Consider the following 22,322-nt stretch of genomic DNA (forward strand, 5'->3'; position numbering starts at 1 on the left):
TCAATGGGAGGACTTATACTTGTTGACGATGTTTGTTTATTTAATGACACTTGCTTAAAGAAAATCAACAGTTTTCATTTGGCCACGTTCTTGCTGAGGAATCTTTTTAACGTAATATTTCGCATTGTGCAACATATTTGTTTTCCATTCAGCCGAATCACAAAACACTTAAATTTCATCACAAATATAATAAGTGCCTGAACAACACAGGGAATATCGGGCAAACGAATAATGCAGACGTTATCCAAATTGTGGTATAGTCTTAAAACGGTAGGAGATTGGATCGGACTATGCTTTATTACAAATCAATTAAGCCAATGTCATTAGCTTTTTTTTTTCCCACTTAGGAATTTTTTAGCAAATTTTGGGAAAAAAGGATACTGTTTGCGATTGGGAATATAGCCCAATTTCAGCTATAAAATCGGGCCAAAAAAAAAACCTGCATGCAGACGTTCCCTAAACTTTTCAGCACCGCGCTGTCCCACAAACTGGAGGAAGGGCCACAGGTTGGGCAGTGGGGCGTTTGGGGAGGTGTATGAGTGCTTCGACCACGACTCGGGCAGGGAACTCGCTGTCAAGGTCGTCAAACTGAATGGGATCAACGCTGATGTCTCAAAGGTGGGACTGCTATTATCACATCCATCTGTAGTATAGGTGTATACTGGAATACATCACATCCATCTGTAGTATACAGTACAGCCAAAGCGTAACAAGCGTATTTCGCGATCCGCGGCGGCAAGGCGAAACGAGTCGATGCCGCATCAGTCGTTGAAGCCGGGTCAGTATGCGGCGGCAAGTCGCATTTCACTGCGAAACTTCGCATCTTTCTGCCGAGGCATGCCGCGATCCATGACATGATGCTGAGTCGATGCGCATAATGAAATAAAAAATCTTTTAAAAATAATTAGTTACATGTAGTTAACAAATTTTGAAAGAACAATTATCATTATAATTAAAATCATAATAAATTAATTGTGCGCGGATTGTATTAGCATATACATGTTTGCATAGTTAATGTGTCTGCCAATTAAGTTTGTTTCCCGCCCGTAGTGTATGTATTTCACACATAAACAAGGTCACGTAATTATGTTTTTGCACATACAAGTGGTCAAGGCTCAAGCATATGGTGGATTTGTAAATAAATTGCATGTTGATTTTGCTATTATATTTAAGCTGAGAAAATTAGCAGTTTGAAGCCACATCAATAATCAAGACGGTGACAATGTATTTGTTGTTTTGTTAATTATCAGCTTATTAAAACTATTGTTTGAATATGCGTATATAAACAAGTTTTATTTTGTTAATATTATACAGTTAATATCGCTACTAATTACCCAATAATCCCGTATATTCCAGTTTTAAAGCAAATGCTGGTTAATATTTACGATACACAAACATTCTCGATATTTCCTTAAGTATCAAATACATTTTGGCATTTGTTACTATTTATAGAGATGATGAAATAACGTCTAATAGGGGCGTTTTTTTTTTCCCACTGAACACGCGATTTACGCGTGATGTGATGTTCATGTATTTATACAACACAAAATACATACAAACTTTCCAAACGACGTTCTAAATGTCTGCATAATTTTTAGCGCGCTTTTTATGAAACAAAGGATATTTTAGCACTGTTTATTTGACGCTAGAATTTGCCAAAGGTTGCGTTAGCATTAAAATTCGGAAGTGTGTTTCGGATTACAAATTTAATAATGATAATCGAACGAAACATTAACAGTTGCGCGTAATTAATTCTACGCCACACATACATGTATGTACATGTAGGTGGATATCTTTTCACTCAATCCGCCGCAGACTTAATACAGACTCGGCGTCGTTGCGCAGATCGATGCTGAGTGCCATGTCGATACGCCGCGTAAACACACGATTCGGCCACCGCGTACTTATAATCTGGCCGTGGTGTAGCCGCGGATTATGTTTGTGCCGCGTTGGCTGTACTGTAGGTGTATATCATACTATACTGGAATACATCACATCCATCTGTAGTATAGGTGTATACTGGAATACATCACATCCATCTGTAGTATCGGTATATACTGGAATACATCACTGCCATCTATTGTATAGGTGTATACTGGAATACATCACATCCATCTGCATTATAGGTGTATACCTGAATACATCACATCCATCTGTAGTATAGGTGTATACTGGAATACATCACATCCATCTGCAGTATAGGTGTATACTGGAATACATCACATCCATCTGTAGTATAGGTGTATACTGGAATACATCACATCCATCTGTAGTATAGGAATACATCACATCCATCTGTAGTATAGGTGTATACTGGAATACATCACATCCATCTGTAGTATAGGTGTATACTGGAATACATCACTGCCATCTGTAGTATAGGTGTATACTGGAATACATCACATCCATCTGTAGTATAGGAATACATCACATCCATCTGTAGTATAGGTGTATACTGGAATACATCACATCCATCTGTAGTATAGGTGTATACTGGAAGACATCACTGCCATCTGTAGTATAGGTGTATACTGGAATACATCACATCCATCTGTAGTATAGGTGTATACTGGAATACATCACTGCTATCTATAGTATAGGTGTATACTGGAAGACATCACATCCATCTGTAGTATAGGTGTATTACTGGAATACATCACATCCATCTGTAGTATAGGTGTATACTGGAATACATCACATCCATCTGTAGTATAGGTGTATACTGGAATACATCACTGCCATCTGTAGTATAGGTGTATACTGGAATACATCACATCCATCTGTAGTATAGGTGTATACTGGAATACATCACATCCATCTGTAGTATAGGTGTATACTGGAATACATCACATCCATCTGTAGTATATGTGTATACTGGAATACATCACATCCATCTGTAGTATAGGTGTATACTGGAATACATCACATCCATCTGTAGTATAGGTGTATACTGGAATACATCACTGCCATCTGTAGTATAGGTGTATACTGGAAGACATCACTGCCATCTGTAGTATAGGTGTATACTGGAATACATCACTGCCATCTGTAGTATAGGTGTATACTGGAAGACATCACTGCCATCTGTAGTATAGGTGTATACTGGAATACATCACATTCATCTGTAGTATAGGTGTATACTGGAATACATCACTGCCATCTGTAGTATAGGTGTATACTGGAATACATCACAGCCATCTGTAGTGTAGGTGTATACTGGAATACATCACTGCCATCTGTAGTATAGGTGTATACTGGAAGACATCACTGCCATCTGTAGTATAGGTGTATACTGGAATACATCACATCCATCTGTAGTATAGGTGTATACTGGAATACATCACTGCCATCTGTAGTATAGGTGTATACTGGAAGACATCACTGCCATCTGTAGTATAGGTGTATACTGGAATACATCACTGCCATCTGTAGTATAGGTGTATACTGGAAGACATCACTGCCATCTGTAGTATAGGTGTATACTGGAATACATCACATTCATCTGTAGTATAGGTGTATACTGGAATACATCACTGCCATCTGTAGTATAGGTGTATACTGGAATACATCACAGCCATCTGTAGTGTAGGTGTATACTGGAATACATCACTGCCATCTGTAGTATAGGTGTATACTGGAAGACATCACTGCCATCTGTAGTATAGGTGTATACTGGAATACATCACATCCATCTGTAGTATAGGTGTATACTGGAATACATCACTGCCATCTGTAGTATAGGTGTATACTGGAATACATCACATCCATCTGTAGTATAGGTGTATACTGGAATACATCACATCCATCTGCAGTATAGGTGTATACTGGAATACATCACATCCATCTGTAGTATAGGTGTATACTGGAATACATCACATCCATCTGTAGTATAGGAATACATCACATCCATCTGCAGTATAGGTGTATACTGGAATACATCACATCCATCTGTAGTATAGGTGTATTACTGGAATACATCACATCCATCTGGAGTATAGGTGTATACTGGAATACATCACATCCATCTGTAGTATAGGTGTATACTGGAATACATCACTGCCATCTATTGTATAGGTGTATACTGGAATACATCACATCCATCTGTAGTATAGGTGCATACTGGAATACATCACATCCATCTGGAGTATAGATGTATACTGGAATACATCACATCCATCTGTAGTATAGGAATACATCACATCCATCTGTAGTATAGGTGTATACTGGAATACATCACTGCCATCTGTAGAATAGGTGTATACTGGAATACATCACATCCATCTGCAGTATAGGTGTATACTGGAATACATCACATCCATCTGTAGTATAGGTGTATACTGGAATACATCACATCCATCTGTAGTATAGGTGTATACTGGAATACATCACATCCATCTGCAGTATAGGTGTATACTGGAATACATCACATCCATCTGTAGTATAGGTGTATACTGGAATACATCACATCCATCTGTAGTATAGGAATACATCACATCCATCTGCAGTATATGTGTATACTGGAATACATCATATCCATCTGTAGTATAGGTGTATACTGGAATCATGCTGTATGTAGTGCATGATTTATTAAGTTTTTGTTAAGTTACTTGAAATACAAGATTACAGGATGACCTGTTGATTCTATGAAACCAATAATTCTTGTCCCACGCTAATTATTTTGGCTTCATATTGCAAAATTGAAATGTATTTGGAATATACAATGTACAATAAAATGTTGTGTTTGTAAAACACATTAATACAGAGTATTTAACAATTACTGAACATAATTTCTATTTTTTCTGAAGGGAGGCATGTATTATTGTTATAATATGACTTTAACCTTCCTGATATTTTAAAAGACAAGCAAAAAGACATATTAAGTTTACAAGTGCAATGTCTAAATATTTGTATAAACTCTCAAATCAGATCATGATGAAACATGAAGTGCCTGCTATACATTATTAACTTTGATTTGAAATAATATGAATTATGAGTCTGACATGGAAACATAGAATTTGAAAATCTTGACACTGATTCGAAAGATTGTGCATGTAAACAAAGTATTTTATACATTCATATTTGAAAGTGTAGCATTTCAAAAGTCATTGTGGCTCTGCTATATTTGAGACTAGTTCCATGTATAGGCATTGACCACATGACCGCTCTCTTTGAGACTGGTTCCATGTATAGGTATTTACCCCATGACCTCTCTTTGAGACTGGTTCCATGTATAGGTATTGACCCCATGACCTCTCTTTGAGACTGGTTCCATGTATAGGTATTGACCCCATGACCTCTCTTTGAGACTGGTTTCATGTATAGGTATTGACCCCATGACCTCTCTTTGAGACAGGTCCCATGTATAGGTATTGACCCCATGACCTCTCTTTGAGACTGGTTCCATGTATAGGGATTGACCACATGACCTCTCTGTGAGACTGGTTCGATGTATAGGTATTCACCCCATGACCTCTGTTTGAGACTGATTCGATGTATAGATATTGACCACATGACCTCGGATTGAGAGGGTTTCCATGTATAAGTATTGACCCCATGACCTCTGTTGAGACTAGTTCCATGTATAGGTATTGACCCGATGACCTCCCATTCAGAGTGGTTCCTTGTGTAGGTATTGGCCCCATGACCTCTCTGTGAGTGGTTCCATGTATAGTTATTGACCCCATGACCTCTATGAGTGGGTCTGTGTATATTTATTGACCCTATGACCTCCCTGTGTGTGATTCCATGTATAGTTATTGACCCCATGACCTCTCATTGCAACAAGTTCCATTTATAGGTATTGACCCCGTGACCTCTTTGTGAGTGGTCTATGTATAGTTATTGACCCCCTGACCTCTTGTTCTCAGGAGGTGCGGGCATTAGAGAATGAGCTGATCTTGCTACGGAACTTTGCCCATGAGCGTATTGTGCAGTATTACGGGTGTGCAGCTGAGGGGCAGGACTTGATGATTTTCATGGAGTACATGCCAGGGGTAAGTGATGATATTCATGGAGTACATGCTAGGGGTAAGGGCTGATGATATTAATGGAGTACGTGCCAGAGGTAAGTGATGATATTCATGGAGTACATGCCAGGGGTAAGGGCTGGTGATATTCATGGAGTACATGCCATGGGTAAAGGCAGTATTCATGGAGTACATGCCAGGGATAAGGGAAATATTCATGGAGTACATGTCAGGGGTAAGGGCAATATTCATGGAGTACATGCCAGGGGTAAGGGCTGATGATATTCATGGAGTACATGCCAGGGGTAAGTGATGATATATATGGAGTACATGCCAGGGGTAAGGGCAATATTCATGGAGACTATACCAGGGGTAAGGGCAATATTCATGGAGTATGTCATGCAAGGGGTAAGGGCAATATTCATGTAGTACATGTCAGGGGTAAGGGCAATATTCATGGAGTACATGCCAGGGGTAAGGGCAATATTCATGGAGACTATACCAGGGGTAAGGGCAATATTCATGGAGTATGTCATGCAAGGGGTAAGGGCAATATTCATGTAGTACATGTCAGGGGTAAGGGCAATCTTCATGGAGTACATGCCAGGGGTAAGGGCAATATTCATGGAGTACATGCCAGGGGTAAGGGCAATATTCATGGAGTACATGCTAGGGGTAAGGGCAATATTCATGGAGTACATGCCAGGGGTAAGGGCTGATATTCATGGAGTACATGCCAGGGGTAAGGGCTGATATTCATGGAGTAAATGCCAGGGGTAAGGGCAATATTCATGAAGTACATGCCAGGGGTAAGGGCAGATATTCAAGGAGTACGTGCCAGGGGTAAGGGCAATGTTCATGGAGTACATGCCAGGGGTAAGGGCAGATATTCATGGAGTACATGCCAGGGGTAAGGGTAAGACACAGTTTTGACTCTTCCATCAAGCCTTTGTTTCATTTGAAATAATATTTAGATATTTTCTTATTTGTTTAAAGTATAGTAATTTATCAAGTAAAGTGCTTTCTTCAGAATTGTGAGTCTAATTTCTGTTGCATTCCAGGGGTCAGTGTTTGATATCATCAACAAGTATGGGGCCTTACAAGAGGCTGTAGCTGGAAAGTACACGAGACAGATACTTGAGGGCCTGGCATATCTGCACAAAAACTCTATAGTGCACAGAGATATCAAAGGTATTAACTTTATAGTGCACAGAGATATCAAAGGTATTAACTCTATAGTACAAAGAGATATCAAAGGTATTAACTCTATAGTGCACAGAGATATCAAAGGTATGAACTATATAGTACAAAGAGATATCAAAGGTATTAACTCTATAGTACAAAGAGATATCAAAGGTATTAACTCTATAGTGCACAGAGATATCAAAGGTATTAACTCTTTAGTACAAACAGATATCAAAGGTATTAACTCTATAGTGCACAGCTATATCAAAGGTATGAACTATATAGTGCACAGAGATATCAAAGGTATGAACTCTTTAGTGCACAGAGATATCAAAGGTATGAACTCTTTAGTGCACAGAGATATCAAAGGTATGAACTATATAGTGCACAGATATATCAAAGGTATAAACTCTATAGTGCACAGATATATCAAAGGTATGAACTCTTTAGTACACAGAGATATCAAAGGTATTAACTCTATAGTGCACAGAGATATCAAAGGTATTAACTTTATAGTGCACAGAGATATCAAAGGTATGAACTCTTTAGTGCACAGAGATATCAAAGGTATTAATTCTATAGTGCACAGAGATATCAAAGGTATTAACTCTATAGTGCGCAGAGATATCAAAGGTATGAGCTCTATAGTGCACAGAGATATCAAAGGTATGAACTCTTTAGTCCACAAAGATATAAAAGTTACGAACTATATAGTCCACAGAGATATTAAGGTAGCGCACCCCTAATGGGCACATAATCAATTATAATTTAATTAATTATTTTCCTAATCAGCATCATTTCACTGAACTACATGCAAATTTGTAGGTAGGCTTTCCATGCTTTTAAAAAAAATATACCGATTTTTTCAAAACCACCCTCACGCTCGGCTTTTGTCAAGTTATTTTTCACCCCTAGGGTATATAAAAGTTCCATAATTCATTCAGATTTCTAAATATGGGCATGCAGTTGGTGTGTACAGATGCAGTAAAGGTGTTTAAAGTTTAAACAAGATGAAATAAGTATTCTTTTACAGACATTTATTTTTTACAATTTTTTATCTATGGAATAGTGCCATGAAATGTAAGTGATTTCAGCCAAGTAAAAATTGGGTCGGTTAAAAACAAAATGTCATAAAATTCAAAATAGTATCATTTAAGTTATATTTTAAACTTATTTTTTATAGAAACACTATATACAGCAAAATTATACCAAGAAATAGACAGATTTACTTTTTGAAATAAAAATAAAAATGCAACATGCATCATTCGTATTTTCAGCAGTAATTTACCCAATTTAGCCATAACGTTGTTGTAATTTTAAAATTGAAGGATGTTCTTACAATTTTCAACATATTTAACAATAAACATAGCTTATATGCTATATTAAATCAAATTACGTTAGAAAAGAAATAAAACGCGTCGCAAAAAGTATGTGATGTTGGCAGGATTCGAACCTGCGCTGGAAGATCCCAAAAGATTTCTAGTCCATCGCCTTAACCACTCGGCCACGACAAATTTACATCAGTGCAACCTTAAATTAGATATTCATAAGTAAACAGGTAAAAAGGCTCATAGATCTTTGAAGAAATCGCGAAATCGTATTTTTCAGATGATAATTGGATCAAAGTCAATATTTATAGTGAAAATAATGTATTCTAAATGAATTAGGTAAACATTTATCAAATTTCGAAGTTTGAAAAAATAAAATGCATCTCTCGGAAATAACCGATCATTTAAGATCGGCAATGATTTTAAAATAAATCGCGGGAAATCATTAGAGGTGGGCAACCTTAAAGTTCTGAATTTTTTAGGGCACAGAGATATCAAAGTATGAACTCTATAATCCACAAAGATGTCAAAGGTATTAACTCTATATTTTACAAAGTTACTATAGTACACAGAGATGTCAAAGGTATGAACTCTATAGCAGACATTCCCAAAAGTGTCCTATTGAAATTAGGGTAACTAGGTCGAAGGTCAAGGTCACTATCACACTTAAGTTTCCGATCAATAACTTGTCAACCAATTGACCGATTGGCTTGATACTTTACATGTGTATTGGCTTTGGACATTAGATAACCCTTATAGAAATTGGGGTGACGAGGTCAAAGGTCAAGGTTACTGTTACACATTAAGAGTATAATCGTTTCCGATCAATAACTCGTCAATTGATTCACTGATTGGCTTGATACTTCCCATGTGCATTGAAATTGGGGTCACTAGGTCAAATGCCAAGGTCACTATTACACTAAGTATGAAAATCGTTTCTGATCAATAACTTGTCAACATATTGACCGATTGGCTTGATACTTCACATGTGCATTGGCCTTGGACATTAGATAACCCCTATTGAAATTGGGGTCACTAGGTCAAAGGTCAAGATCACTGTCTCAATAAGTGTGAACATTGTTTCCAATCAATAACTCATCAATAAATTGACCAATTGGCTTGATACTTCACATGCACATTGGCCTTGGAAGTAGATGACCCCTATTGATATTGGGGTCACTAGTTCAAAGCCCTGTTTGGGGGAGGGGCATTTGTCTCCAACTGCGGAACACTTGTTTATATATCTTTGTTGCCCGTTTGTTGACATTTGTAGTTTAATTCTGAGTTGTCATATACATTTGTAATTTTGCTAATGGGAAATATTTGTCATTGAACTTTTCTATATTGCTTTGTGCTTTCAAAACTTAGTCTGTTAAATTATGTTATTGCTATCCCACAAATGTTCTATTGTTTTAGATACCTAATTGATTTCTAACAAGTATAAATGAGATTTAAAAATAAATAAATAATGTATTTGCATTCTTCAGTCACTGTCACACTTAAATATAAGACTCTTAAAACATTTGTTTTAACAGCCATTTGCATACCAGTATACAATTCTTGATTTTTATGCGCCTGGTAGGGTGGCATATAGCAGTCGCACTGTCCGTCCATCTGTCTGTCAGTCTGTCTTTCTGTCTGTCTGTCTGTCTGTCTGTCCGTCACACTTTTAGGTTTCGAAAAATTCTCATAACTTCTATGTCGTTTCAGATAGCAACTTGATATTTGGCATGCATGTGTATCTCATGGAGCTGCACATTTTGAGTGGTGAAAGGTCAAGGTCATCCTTTAAGGTCAAATGTAAAAAAATCCATCTAAAGACTTAAGATGCCACACCAATATGGGAATATTGTCTGCATTTCAGGTGCGAATGTTCTGCGGGACAACAATGGTAACGTGAAGTTGTCAGACTTTGGTACTAGCAAGCGCCTACAGACCATCAAGGTGCACTCACGGCAGGAGAAAGGGACCGTTGTGGGTACCCCCTACTGGATGGCTCCAGAGGTCATCAACGGGGAACACTACGGGCGCAAGGCTGACGTCTGGTAGGCACCTTGCTGTCTATAACTGGTTGATACTTGTCTTGCAGAGTAACATGTACCCGGTACTCACTTCATGTGAACACCACATGTAACTGGTTTAGTGGAACTTGTCTTGCAGAGTAACATGTACTCACTTCATGTGAACACCACATGTAACTGGTTGAGTGGAACTTGTCTTGCAGAGTAACATGTACTCACTTCATGTGAACACCACATGTAACTGGTTGTGTGGAACTTGTCTTGCAGAGTAACATGTACTCACTTCCTGTGAACACCACATGTAACTGGTTGAGTGGAACTTGTCTTGCAGAGTAACATGTACTCACTTCATGTGAACACCACATGTAACTGGTTGAGTGGAACTTGTCTTGCAGAGTAACATGTTCTCACTTCATGTGAACACCACATGTAACTGGTTGAGTGGAACTTGTCTTGCAGAGTAACATGTACTCACTTCATGTGAACACCACATGTAACTGGTTGAGTGGAACTTGTCTTGCAGAGTAACATGTTCTCACTTCATGTGAACACCACATGTAACTGGTTGAGTGGAACTTGTCTTGCAGAGTAACATGTACTCACTTCATGTGAACACCACATGTAACTGGTTGAGTGGAACTTGTCTTGCAGAGTAACATGTACTCACTTCATGTGAACACCACATGTAACTGGTTGAGTGGAACTTGTCTTGCAGAGTAACATGTACTCACTTCATGTGAACACCACATGTAACTGGTTGAGTGAAACTTGTCTTGCAGAGTAACATGTTCTCACTACATGTGAACACCACATGTAACTGGTTGTGTGGAACTTTTGTATTTGTATATTTGATTGATAGAAAGACAAATTTAATGTTCTAATATTCAAATAATAAAGATTAGTTGTCTAGTTATACCCCCACTCAACGAAGTTTAGGGGGGTATATAGGAGTGAGCTTGTCTGTCGGTCGGTGGGTCGGTCCGTGTCCGCTCTCTAATTCAAGAAGTTTTCATCCGATCTTCACCAAACTTGGTCAGAAGTTGTATCTACATGATGTCTAGGCCAAGTTTGAACATAGTGCGTTTTAAACATTGAGCATGGTGTCCGCTCTCTAATGCAAGTAGCTTTCATCAAATCTTCACCAAACTTGGTCAGAAGTTGTATCTAGATGGTGTCTAGGTCAAGTTCAAATATGGGTCATGCCGGGTCAAAAACTAGGTCACTGAGTACGTTTTACCCATTCAGCATGGTGTCTGCTCTGTAATTCAAGTAGATTTCATCCGATCTTCACCACACTTGGTCAGAAGTTGTATCTAGTTGATGTGTAGGTCAAGTTCAAACATGGGCCATGCAGGGTCAAAAACCAGGTCACGGGGTCACTTAGTGCGTTTTAAACATTTAGCATGGTGTCCGCTGTTTTTTGTGAAGACAACATGCAAAATATTCTGTGTCAATGCTGCATGTGGGGGTATTTGTCACGTCTGTGTCAAAGCTCTAGTTTTTTGCTTGTTTATATCAAGCCCATAATGCAAAATTTAGTTACATGAAACATGCTTTTCTGCGACTATCATTAATCATTTTCCAAACTTTTGTAACTTTCAATAAATAAACAATAACAATGTTCTTGCAACCCATATTTTAATTCATGTCAAAAGGCTGTCATTTTAAAAATTAGTTTCATTAGATAAGGACCTCCAGAGCCAAATTGATTACATTCTATGATGAAGCAGGTCTGTTTGTAAGACTTGTCCGATCTTTAATCTACTTGCTCCAGGTGAACATGCAATTATTTTTGACTATGCCTGCATATGTTGACAGGAGGGAGGGCCTTGTAGTGTGTTTATATGATTTATGAGCCTCCCTCTGGGAAAACGGGGCTTAATGCATGTGAAATGTTGTATCATATTAGCCTACATATAGTCCGCACAGGCTAATCATTGACAACAATTTGACGTTTTTATGCTATTTCTCGATACCCCCATTACTATTGGTAATGGGGGCTATATAGGAGTCACTTAGTCGGTCGGTCTGTCCATCTGTCGGTCTGTCCTGAAAATTTCATCCGAGCTTCACCAAACTTTGTCAGAAGTTGAATGTAGTTTTAAAGGAAGCCTCTTTTTAACGTAAATCCACTCTGGGCGGTGTTGTCCCTGATGAGGCTTAACTGGTACAACACGGCACACATGCTTTAAGCAGCATTTTCCCAGAGCCTGACTCATATGTATGTATTGATATTCAAAGTTGTTCAACTATGTGTCCTGTGTTGCCAGGAGTGTGGGCTGTACTGTGGTGGAGATGCTGACCAAGAAGCCCCCCTGGCCCGAGCTGGAGACCATGGCAGCCATCTATAAGATCGCGACGGCAGAATTCCCCAAGTACCAGCTACCAGAGGGAACCTCCGACCGGGCTCAGGACTTCCTCAGACTTGTGTTTAGAAGGAACTTCCCAGAAAGACCAACTTCTGAAGATTTATTAAGTCATCCATTTGTGAACAGGTGAAAGTGATAACTCCATAGGTTATTTCAATTATAAGTAAAGGTGGCATTGAAGCCCCATTTGCTGACACTGATATGGTAGCTACGTTGACAGGGTCTCTGTCTGTGATGAATACTGGACCTCACCTTACCTGTCTTCCATTAACATGAACTTGATGCAGTTAAACTGGACATGTAACATGGGAAGTCTTTATACTAGAGTATTTTCAGGCCCGGTTTGGTATAACATTTCTGTAGCATTTCCAGTGTGAAATTTCGAAGAAATACTGCATTTAACTCAGCCAGTATGTGATTTTGCATTGATGTGATATATTATAAGTGCATTGATCAAATATTTGTAAAGTGTAAATTGATCAAACAAGAAGTTTGATCAGCTACCTGACAGGCTGCAGAGTGGGAACCAGTTATTGATTATGAGTGTGTGGTGGATATGGAACAGAGAACCAGCCAGGTACATGGGACTGGCCTGCAGGCTCCAGAAAGTTGGTAGATCTAGGAAAAGGGAGCTTACTCAGGCAGGGATCCAGACTGCCTCGATGTCATGGAATAGTCGGTGTTGGATATTTAAAAATATATTTATTTAAAAAAAGAAAAACAGCATACAGAAATATTGAGATATAATAGTCTTTCAGTAAGAATTATGACATTTATGTGCTGTGTTTTAAGGTGGCATATATTTTTATACAGTTATTGTTTTGTACTTGAATGTGAGTTATATTAATATATATGAAAATTTCTGAAAGCTTCTGACAGAAGAAACATGATGTACCATACCATGACAGCATCTGTTATGTAAACAGCACAAATGTCATGTCAGGCACCCCACCCCCCTGATATCTAGTTCCTTATAAGATAACATTTTTCAAAGTTATCCCCCTATTTATGTCCCCCAGTCTATACTGGGGGACATATTGTTTTTGCCCTGTCTGTTTGTTGGTTTTTTGGTTTGTTTGCGTCAAACTTTAACATTGACCATAACTTTTGTAATATTGAATATAGCAACTTTATATTTGGCATGCATGTGTATCTCATGTAGCTGCACATTTTGAGTGGTGAAAGATCAAGGTCATCCTTAAAGGTCAAAGGTAAAAAAAACAAATCCAAGGGAAGTAACAAGCTTTAAAGGGAGATAATTTATATTTATCATTTGGCAGGTACCGATCATTTTTACACAAGGGAAGTAATATTTTTTAAAGGGATATGATAAAAAAAAATATTTTAATCAAAGCAGCGCAGTAGGGGGCATTCTGTTTCTGACAAACACATCTCCACAATACTTTTAATGTTCAATGCAATAAATGAATTATATAAATACATGTTATATTCAAAGAACAAAATATTATCATTTACAAAATTAGCTTTCCTTTGGAAACTCCATTCAGTCAAAGCAGATCTGTATGAATGTTTGTCTTGATCAAACTGTTTAGGATTTCACACATTGTGACAGGAATGACAGTTGATATGAATGTGAGTAGTTGTTATGTTTATGTATGTATTAGATTTTCCAAAACATTGTGTTTATGAAGAAGTGTTATATATTGTTGCTTGTGGTTTAGAGATGTTGACCATCACAGGGGGCCGTATTGTTTTATGTATAACTTCAAGCATTTGATTGTCACAGTAACAACTATCATTTTCAACATGTTAGATACACTGGTCTTTTTAGCTCACTTGAGCACCTTGTGCTCATGGTGAGCTTTTTAGATAACTTTTTGTCCGTCATGTGTCATCCGTTCTCAACATTTTGCCTTGTTAACACTCTAGAGGCCACATTGTTTGTCTGATCTTTATAAAACTTTGTCCAAAGAATTGACCCAATTATGTCTTGGTCATGTTTGAAACCGGGTCACGTGAGGTCAAAACCTAGGTCACGATGTCAAATAAAAGAAAAGCTTGTTAACACTCTATTTATTATTGAAATTATGAATCCTACATACTTCTTTTATTGACAAACCATAGCAGCCAATGTTTCGCCTTTGTTAATTGTGATGTTTTCACAGGAATAACTGGGTTTATGCTTTAGCAGCTTATGCACACTTGTCCACTGGTAAGTCTGTCTCACCTACAATCATTTCCATAGCCTCTGTATAGCAAACTGGTGTTAAACATAAATACAATACATACTTATTCTTAAGTTAACTTTTTACTATTTAATTAGTTGACTTGCTTTGTGTGTCATTGTAAAAATGTTTCTGAGACTGACACTATCTTAATGGCCTACATATATCCAAGCCCCTGATCTAGAAGGCTGTGCAGACTGCACAGGCTAATCAGGGACAACAATTTACACACATGCATTAAGTCAAGTTTTCCCAAAGCGACACTCAAATCCAGCTATTGTAATGAACTGTTTTTCATCAGAACGTTATATCAACGCCTCACTTTTGAGGGGTTTGTTGGTTAAGAGATCTGTCGTAGTTAACAGAGCATAATTATTGTATTTTGTTCCCACAAAATCGGGGCCATTAAGAATTTTACTTGTTGTGTTTGCTCAATAACTCTGGATCATCTAGATTCGAACTGTATGTGGTCCACAACAGCGTTTGTTAAATTAGAAAAATAACAATTAAATTCTTTTATCTTCCCAATGACTGAAAATCTATTAAATGCTTTAAAATTGTCAGTGTTTTTTTTTTTTTATTTTCTCTGGAAACGAAGTGTATTTGCCTGCATTCATGTTGTAAATTCATCATACATCCTTCAATTTTATAAAAACTTAACACACATTTTTACCATGTCAAGATTTCACATTTAGATAAAAAACAAACTGTCCTGAAAGTGAATTTATGCAAGTCCATAGCATAGGTCACTAGATCCAAACTTATAAAAACCCTGTTACCACCCTACCACTACCTATGACTTAATCTTGATTGGACTTGGTCAAAATGGTTATATTGGCAATATTTTGACCAGGTTTGAATATGTGTCATGGTAATTGGTGAGCCTTGAACCCTGATTGGGCTTTAATATCAACATGGCCCTCTTGTGTAGTTATTACGAATTTCATCTTGCTTAATAAGCTTACAACAGGCACATAGTTTTATTAAAATTGTTTGATAAACATCTTTATTGTTAATGAGCTTGTTTTTGTTATGCATATTTGTAATAAATATGAAATGTTGAATAAATGCCTACAATAAAATGTTAAATTAAAAGAGGTTGATTTTGTTGTGCATACATATTTGCTTCAATTGAATGAATTGTAATTAAATAAATATTTTCTACGAGTGGCCAGCTAGTAGAGTATTATACTTTTTCTATGACTTTTAGCAAAATAAATTTAAGACCATTCACCAAAAGAAATTTATCTCTAAAGACAATACAATAAATGTAAGCAAAATTGTGCGATAGTAACTTGAACGTTTTGTGGAACTTCATCCGGCAAGTAAAGTCTAGTGTTAACTTATGATGTAAGCATTAATGTATACATCAAATCGTTAATGTACGTAATGTTATCGTTTGTGGGAGCAGTCTGTTATTTTTTTTTACCGAATACATATTAATTGTGAGGTATGCCCATTCTTAGTTATGGCTGGTTAAGGTTTTGATCTCCAACAATTACGGTGGAGGGCTCAGGAAATCGCAGCTAGCATGTAATGGGGCATAATGGGTTGATCTGCCTAGACGTCGTTAAACTTGGCTGAAGTTTTATATCCTTGTGGAACAGGCCTAGGAAATTGCAATACGAATGGTGGTGTCATCTCCACTTGTTTTGTCTGTCTCTACACACACACGAACATCACTGTTTTGTGCAACACATGTATATGAATTAAGAATAGAAAATATGTATCATAAACATAGTTGAAAAAACGAAAAATTAAAGGAGCCGTTGAATGTGTTACTGGGCGGGCAGGCAGTTTTCTTGTGGAAAGAAAACTTATACGCGCAAATGGGCAAGCTGCGGGTTTACTATTGGACAATTTGGACCAGCATTTCCAAATAGCTTAGCAAAGGTGATGGTAATTACACACTACAGCTACTTTTCCCCAAGCAGTCAATGTCAAAATTTTAAAACAAATTAAATGTATAGGAAATAAATAAAAAAAAACTTTTGGTCTGTATCATAACTATATCCATCCCGGATGAGCTTAAAACACCCGCTATTGCTTGACATGATAAGACGAACTGTCATGTGCGAGGAATAAGGCAAATGCATCAAGGTCACTATTCAAATGCAGTGGTTAAATATTAAATGTTTATTATAACCGTTGTTATTTCGGTCCCTTCACACGAACCATAAAATATATTTGCCGAGAGCTACGTCGACAATATTATTCTAAACATTGTGTCAAGCAGGATGGATTTGCAAAGAACTTGGCAAAAGCAAAAACCAAAATAAGGCAAACTGTCACACATTTGGCCCACGTTCAAATTCATGATTAAAGTGTAAGAAATAAAGTCTATTTAAACAAGTTGTCGGGAGAATGATTTTGTTCTGCATGTGGGATCCTCTTATTACTTTAGCATGATTTGACATGTCGCAAGCAAACTCTGACCCATATCTATGAAGTCAGGGTCACAATTGAAGGTTAGAGGTGAAAAGTTTATTAGCATTATTCATCTTTTATTGATTTTGAAAAAAAATGCTTAGCACAGTGAAATACATGTTTTGATATGCACCGCAACCAAAATCAAGTTTACAATGCAGGAATGAATGAAAGCGCTGAAGGCACTGAATTTGTTCGCTGTTGTATAATCTTAGACGCAACTCAGTTTTCAAAATTATGTTATAGCTTTTTATATCGCAAGTTTGAAATGACCACAACCCATTCAAATTTATAAAGAGTGTGTCTTAAAGCACAGGTCGAGATGTGTTGTTTTTTTTCAAATCATTAATAAACAAGAGGGCCAAGATGGCCCTAGTTCGCTCACCTGAGAGGAGTCGGTTCATTCAATCTTTACCAAACGTCAAACTTGACCTAGATATTGTCCAGACAAACATCCTGGTCAAGTTTCATCATTATTGAACCAAAACTCTGGCAAATGGAGTGTTTTTGGTTTTGTAAGATTTGACCTGGTGACCTATATTTTGAGTTGACCCCCCCCCCCCTTACCAAACATCAAACTTTGCTTACAAAAATAAATATTATGACCAAGATTCATAAAATCTGAAACAAAATTGTGACCTCTAGAGTGTTTACAAGGATTTTGTATAATATAATCAAAAATTTGGACAATCTAAGGGCAACAATTATGGCATTAATTATGTGATATATATAAAACCAATATCTTTACCAAGTTTCATGATGATTGGGCAAAAATTGTGACTTATAGAGGGTTCACAAGCTTTCTTTACTATATAAATATAAGAAAACTGCCCCCCCCCCCCCCCCCCCAGCTGCCATGTTATTCAACTGACCGGCACCATTTTCAAACTCAACTCTCATATCAAGTAAACAAATGTTCTGACCAAGTTTCAAGAAAATGGGGCAAAAAATGTGACTTCTAGAGTGTTCACATGTTTTCACTATATACATATAAAGAAAAATGCCCCGTTCACTGGCGGCCATGTTTTTTCACCGATTTGGACCATGTTCGAACTCGTCCGAGATATCAATAAAACCAATGTTTTGACCAACTTTCATGATGATTGGGCAAAAATTGTGACTTCTAGAGTGTTTACAATGTTTCTCTATAGCCAAATAAGGAAAACTGCCCCCCCCCCCCCCTGGCAGCCATGTTATTCAACTGATCGGAACCATTTTCGAACTCAACTCTCATATTAAGGAAACAAATGTTCTGACCAAATTTCATGAAAATTGGGCAAAAAATGTGACTTCTAGAGTGTTCACATGTTTTCACTATATACATATAGAGAAAATGCCCCGCCCACTGGCGGCCATGTTTTTGTACCGATCTGGACCATGTTCAAACTCGTCCGAGATATCAATAAAACCAATGTTTTGACCAACTTTCATGATGATTGGGCAAAAATTGTGACTTCTAGAGTGTTTACAAGGTTTCTCTATAGCCAAATAAGAAATATTCCCCACCCCCTAGCGTTTTTCCCAGGCCATTTAAGCGTGGCGAAAAGCCACGCCGCCCTCACGGATAGCCACTCTGCCCTTTTCAAAGGCAAATTTCGCCACGCGCTCTTATCGATAACATCTTTATTGCCTTATGACCTAGAACTAACTTGGTCTGCAAAATCAGCGTCCTTGATTGTCTGTGACGCTCCGACTGTGCTTGATTTACTCGAGAGACGTCAACGTCTAATCGACTATATTAATTGAGCAGATTTAATTTATTACAGTGCTCGATTTATAGGTAGAATGCTCCAAAGCTGTGAATTAGCTCGGTCAGCAGCTGGAGCGTGCGCGTCGCGACCGAGGCGAGAGTCGCCCGCAGAAGATTTTCTCACCTGTACATATTTCCTTATAGAGGGGAACTTCTGCGGGTGGCTCTGCTAATCCAGCTGAGTCCGTCACCCTCGAGCCGGACGTCTTCCACACTGCTGGGATTGCTGTCTTCTCCAAGATGCAGCGGACTTGTTACCCGCTGTTTATCGTCGAGAGATCACTGGCCCGGCCCTGCCAGAGGTCCCGTCTGTAGGGGGACGAAACAGTGGAACAGCGAGACCACCAGTGTGGGAGACATACGGGACGGACCATGGGCTGCTCTTCCCGGGGGGGGGGGGGTCTCGGAGCAGCCCCAAGAACATCGAGGGGATGGCCCTATAGAGAGACCCCGGGACGGCGGTACTCAGTACGCTAAACGTGCTGGGGAAACCGTCTCGGGGATGAAGACGACGGCCGGTGACTTCGAGCGTGGCCATAAAGGCAGAGCGGCGAGCTGCAGACACTTGGGAGCTGCGTCCAGACAGAATTTTGTCTTTGAGATTGTCTATTGTCTACCAGTGCACATTAAGGTCTCATTGGCCACCGTGCACTGGTCTATTTGGATCTAAATTATTTCTTTGGCGAATACCCGGGAAGCCGGGGTAAATTTGACCTACTTTGGCTCTAAATTAATCTTTTTCCCCTGAAAGGTCACAGGGGCAGGTCCATCCTTAATAACTCCGTGAAGGGGCTCGAATAGACCTGTAAATAAACTCTGAACAACAACAACAGCTGTGAATTAGTCATGCGTGAATAACCCCGTGTCAGTATCAATCGATAATGCCAGAGGCTATGTTATACCAAGCGCACTTTTCGGTCGGCAATGTTTACTCCTCCACGATAAAATCGTTACTTCGGAGACTTTTGATGAAAAACTCGATGTTATTCTCGTGGCAATTGTGCATTGCATGCATTATTCAGTTATATCAAAACATATATTTTTACGCATAATTTCATTTAAAAACACAAACAAATTTATTCTTTATCGCTTTCGTCTTTAAGATAATTAGATCTAATTATTGAAATAATTACTGAGACGTATACTAATTTAATAAAATGCGAATCGCGTATACGATTTAACGTTGCTATGCGCACCTGTCGCTTACATCATTTGACATTTTAACAACATGGCGGACTATACAGAATTAAATTGCGACTCGGCAAAAATGGCAAATAACGTCGTAAACGATCGAATAAACGATGGAGATTATACATTAAGAAGGAATTAATGAAATGTCTGTGATAATCAACGATGCATAAAAATGTTTTAGATAGCAACAACATTATTTATTTATTTGTAATCTACTCGGTGAATGTATGTCACGGAAACGAGTGTTTGCATATTGTTAGCGATCAATTTACTCGCAATGTTATTTTAAACATCTGGCAAGATTATTGTTAAAAAATGGGATAAGACAAACATGGTTTCATTTATATGTTAGTGGATCTGTCTATAATCAGATTCATATGCATATATTGCTTTATTATGTTTGTCGTGCTGTACAGTTTATTGAAACAGCATGGAACTTAAATGTACATTGCAAGGTAAATATATTAATATAAATCATAGTTAGTTACATACATCAATTACCATTAAATGTGCTTGTTTATATGTTATTTTTTCCACAACTGCTTCTGATGCAATTACATGTTTCCCCGTAATGCAGGTATTCAGGGAACGTTTTTGCCCTTTTTTGCCTAAACTGCGCGCTAAAATGCCCTTTTTGAAAGTAATGAGCCATGCCCCTTTGCCCTCCTGGGATAAACACTACCCCCGGCAGCCATGTTTTTCAACTGACCGGAACCATTTTCGAACTCAACTCTCATATCAAGGAAACAAATGTTTTCACCAAATTTCATGAAAACTGTGACAAAAATGTGACTTCTAGAGTGTTCACATGTTTTCACTATATACATATACAGGCTGTCAAGCGGTCATACTTTTTCCTACTTTTTCCTACTATTTCCTACTTTTTCATCAGGATCCTACTTTTTCTTATTTTTTTACCAAATCTTCCTACTATTCCTACTTTTTCATTTTCAATGGAGAATTATTTTTTTTAAAGAGTTTATTTAGTAAACTTGCAGGATGAATGAATCTATGGCATGACTGTATCCCTGTTAAGGTGCATTCATCTAGATGAGACCTGACAACCCATGCTGACTGTCTGCTAGCACCTCTTCAGGAGCATAAATATTTATTTCTTATGTAACTTTTAAAATTATTGACAAGTTTTTTTTTGAAGTAACAATAGTGCCTTGTTTACTTCCTTAGCATTTGTACACTGCAGACTTCACTACCTTACACAGTTCCCAGTGATGCAAAAGCTGAGGGAACCCATTGTTTATTCCAGTTTTATTTTGTTTCCATTGACAACAATTTGACCATACCTTATGCATGTTTACATGATATTGCTGTTTGGAATGTAGAGATATAGAGATACATGTATTGTATGAGTGGTTATGTAATATGGAATTTATTACACAAGTTATTGGAAAAAAGATAAAACTGATGCTTTGCCGAGTTTTCATCATTTACAAATATAATGTAATAAATTCTGTATTACATGACAACGGATATGATGTTCTATTGTAATCATAGGTACATCATGTTTAGTAATTAAAGATAAATGCACAGAGCCTAAATGCCCTGATACATTTTTATGCTCCCGGTAGGGTGGCATATTGCAGTTGTACTGTCAGTCCGTTTGTCTGTCTGTCTGTGTGTGTGTGTCCGTCCGAAAACTTTAATATGGGCCATAACTGTTGCAATATTGAAGATAGCAACTTGATATTTGGCATGCATGTGTATCTCATGAAGCTGCACATTTTGAGTGGTGAAAGGTGAAGGTCATCCTTCAAGGTCAAAAGTTAAAAAATACAATCCAAGGGAAGTAATAAGCTTTAAAAGGGAGATAATTTCTAAACCTGCAAAATGATATATTGAAATTTTATTTCAAAGCTGCGCAATAGTGGGCATTGTGTTTCG

The 22,322-nt window shown here is 37.8% G+C and overlaps 1 protein-coding gene across 2 annotated transcripts in view; it reads left to right on the plus strand.

The window, feature by feature from the left end:
• The window catches only part of LOC127847237 (mitogen-activated protein kinase kinase kinase 2-like), a 107,186-nt gene extending 91,036 nt beyond the window's left edge, over nucleotides 1-16,150 (plus strand). For both annotated transcript variants that reach the window (XM_052378989.1, XM_052378990.1), the window contains exons 12-16: nucleotides 470-618; nucleotides 5,868-5,993; nucleotides 7,028-7,157; nucleotides 10,344-10,524; nucleotides 12,771-16,150. In XM_052378989.1, the coding sequence (XP_052234949.1) occupies nucleotides 470-618; nucleotides 5,868-5,993; nucleotides 7,028-7,157; nucleotides 10,344-10,524; nucleotides 12,771-12,999 (815 nt within the window). In that variant the 3' untranslated portion in view covers nucleotides 13,000-16,150. The remainder of the gene's footprint in view (nucleotides 1-469; nucleotides 619-5,867; nucleotides 5,994-7,027; nucleotides 7,158-10,343; nucleotides 10,525-12,770) is intronic.
• Nucleotides 16,151-22,322: the final 6,172 nt, after the last annotated feature.

This window comes from Dreissena polymorpha, chromosome 10 (genome assembly GCF_020536995.1).
Source record: "Dreissena polymorpha isolate Duluth1 chromosome 10, UMN_Dpol_1.0, whole genome shotgun sequence".
Classification (NCBI taxonomy): Eukaryota; Metazoa; Mollusca; class Bivalvia; order Myida; family Dreissenidae; genus Dreissena; species Dreissena polymorpha.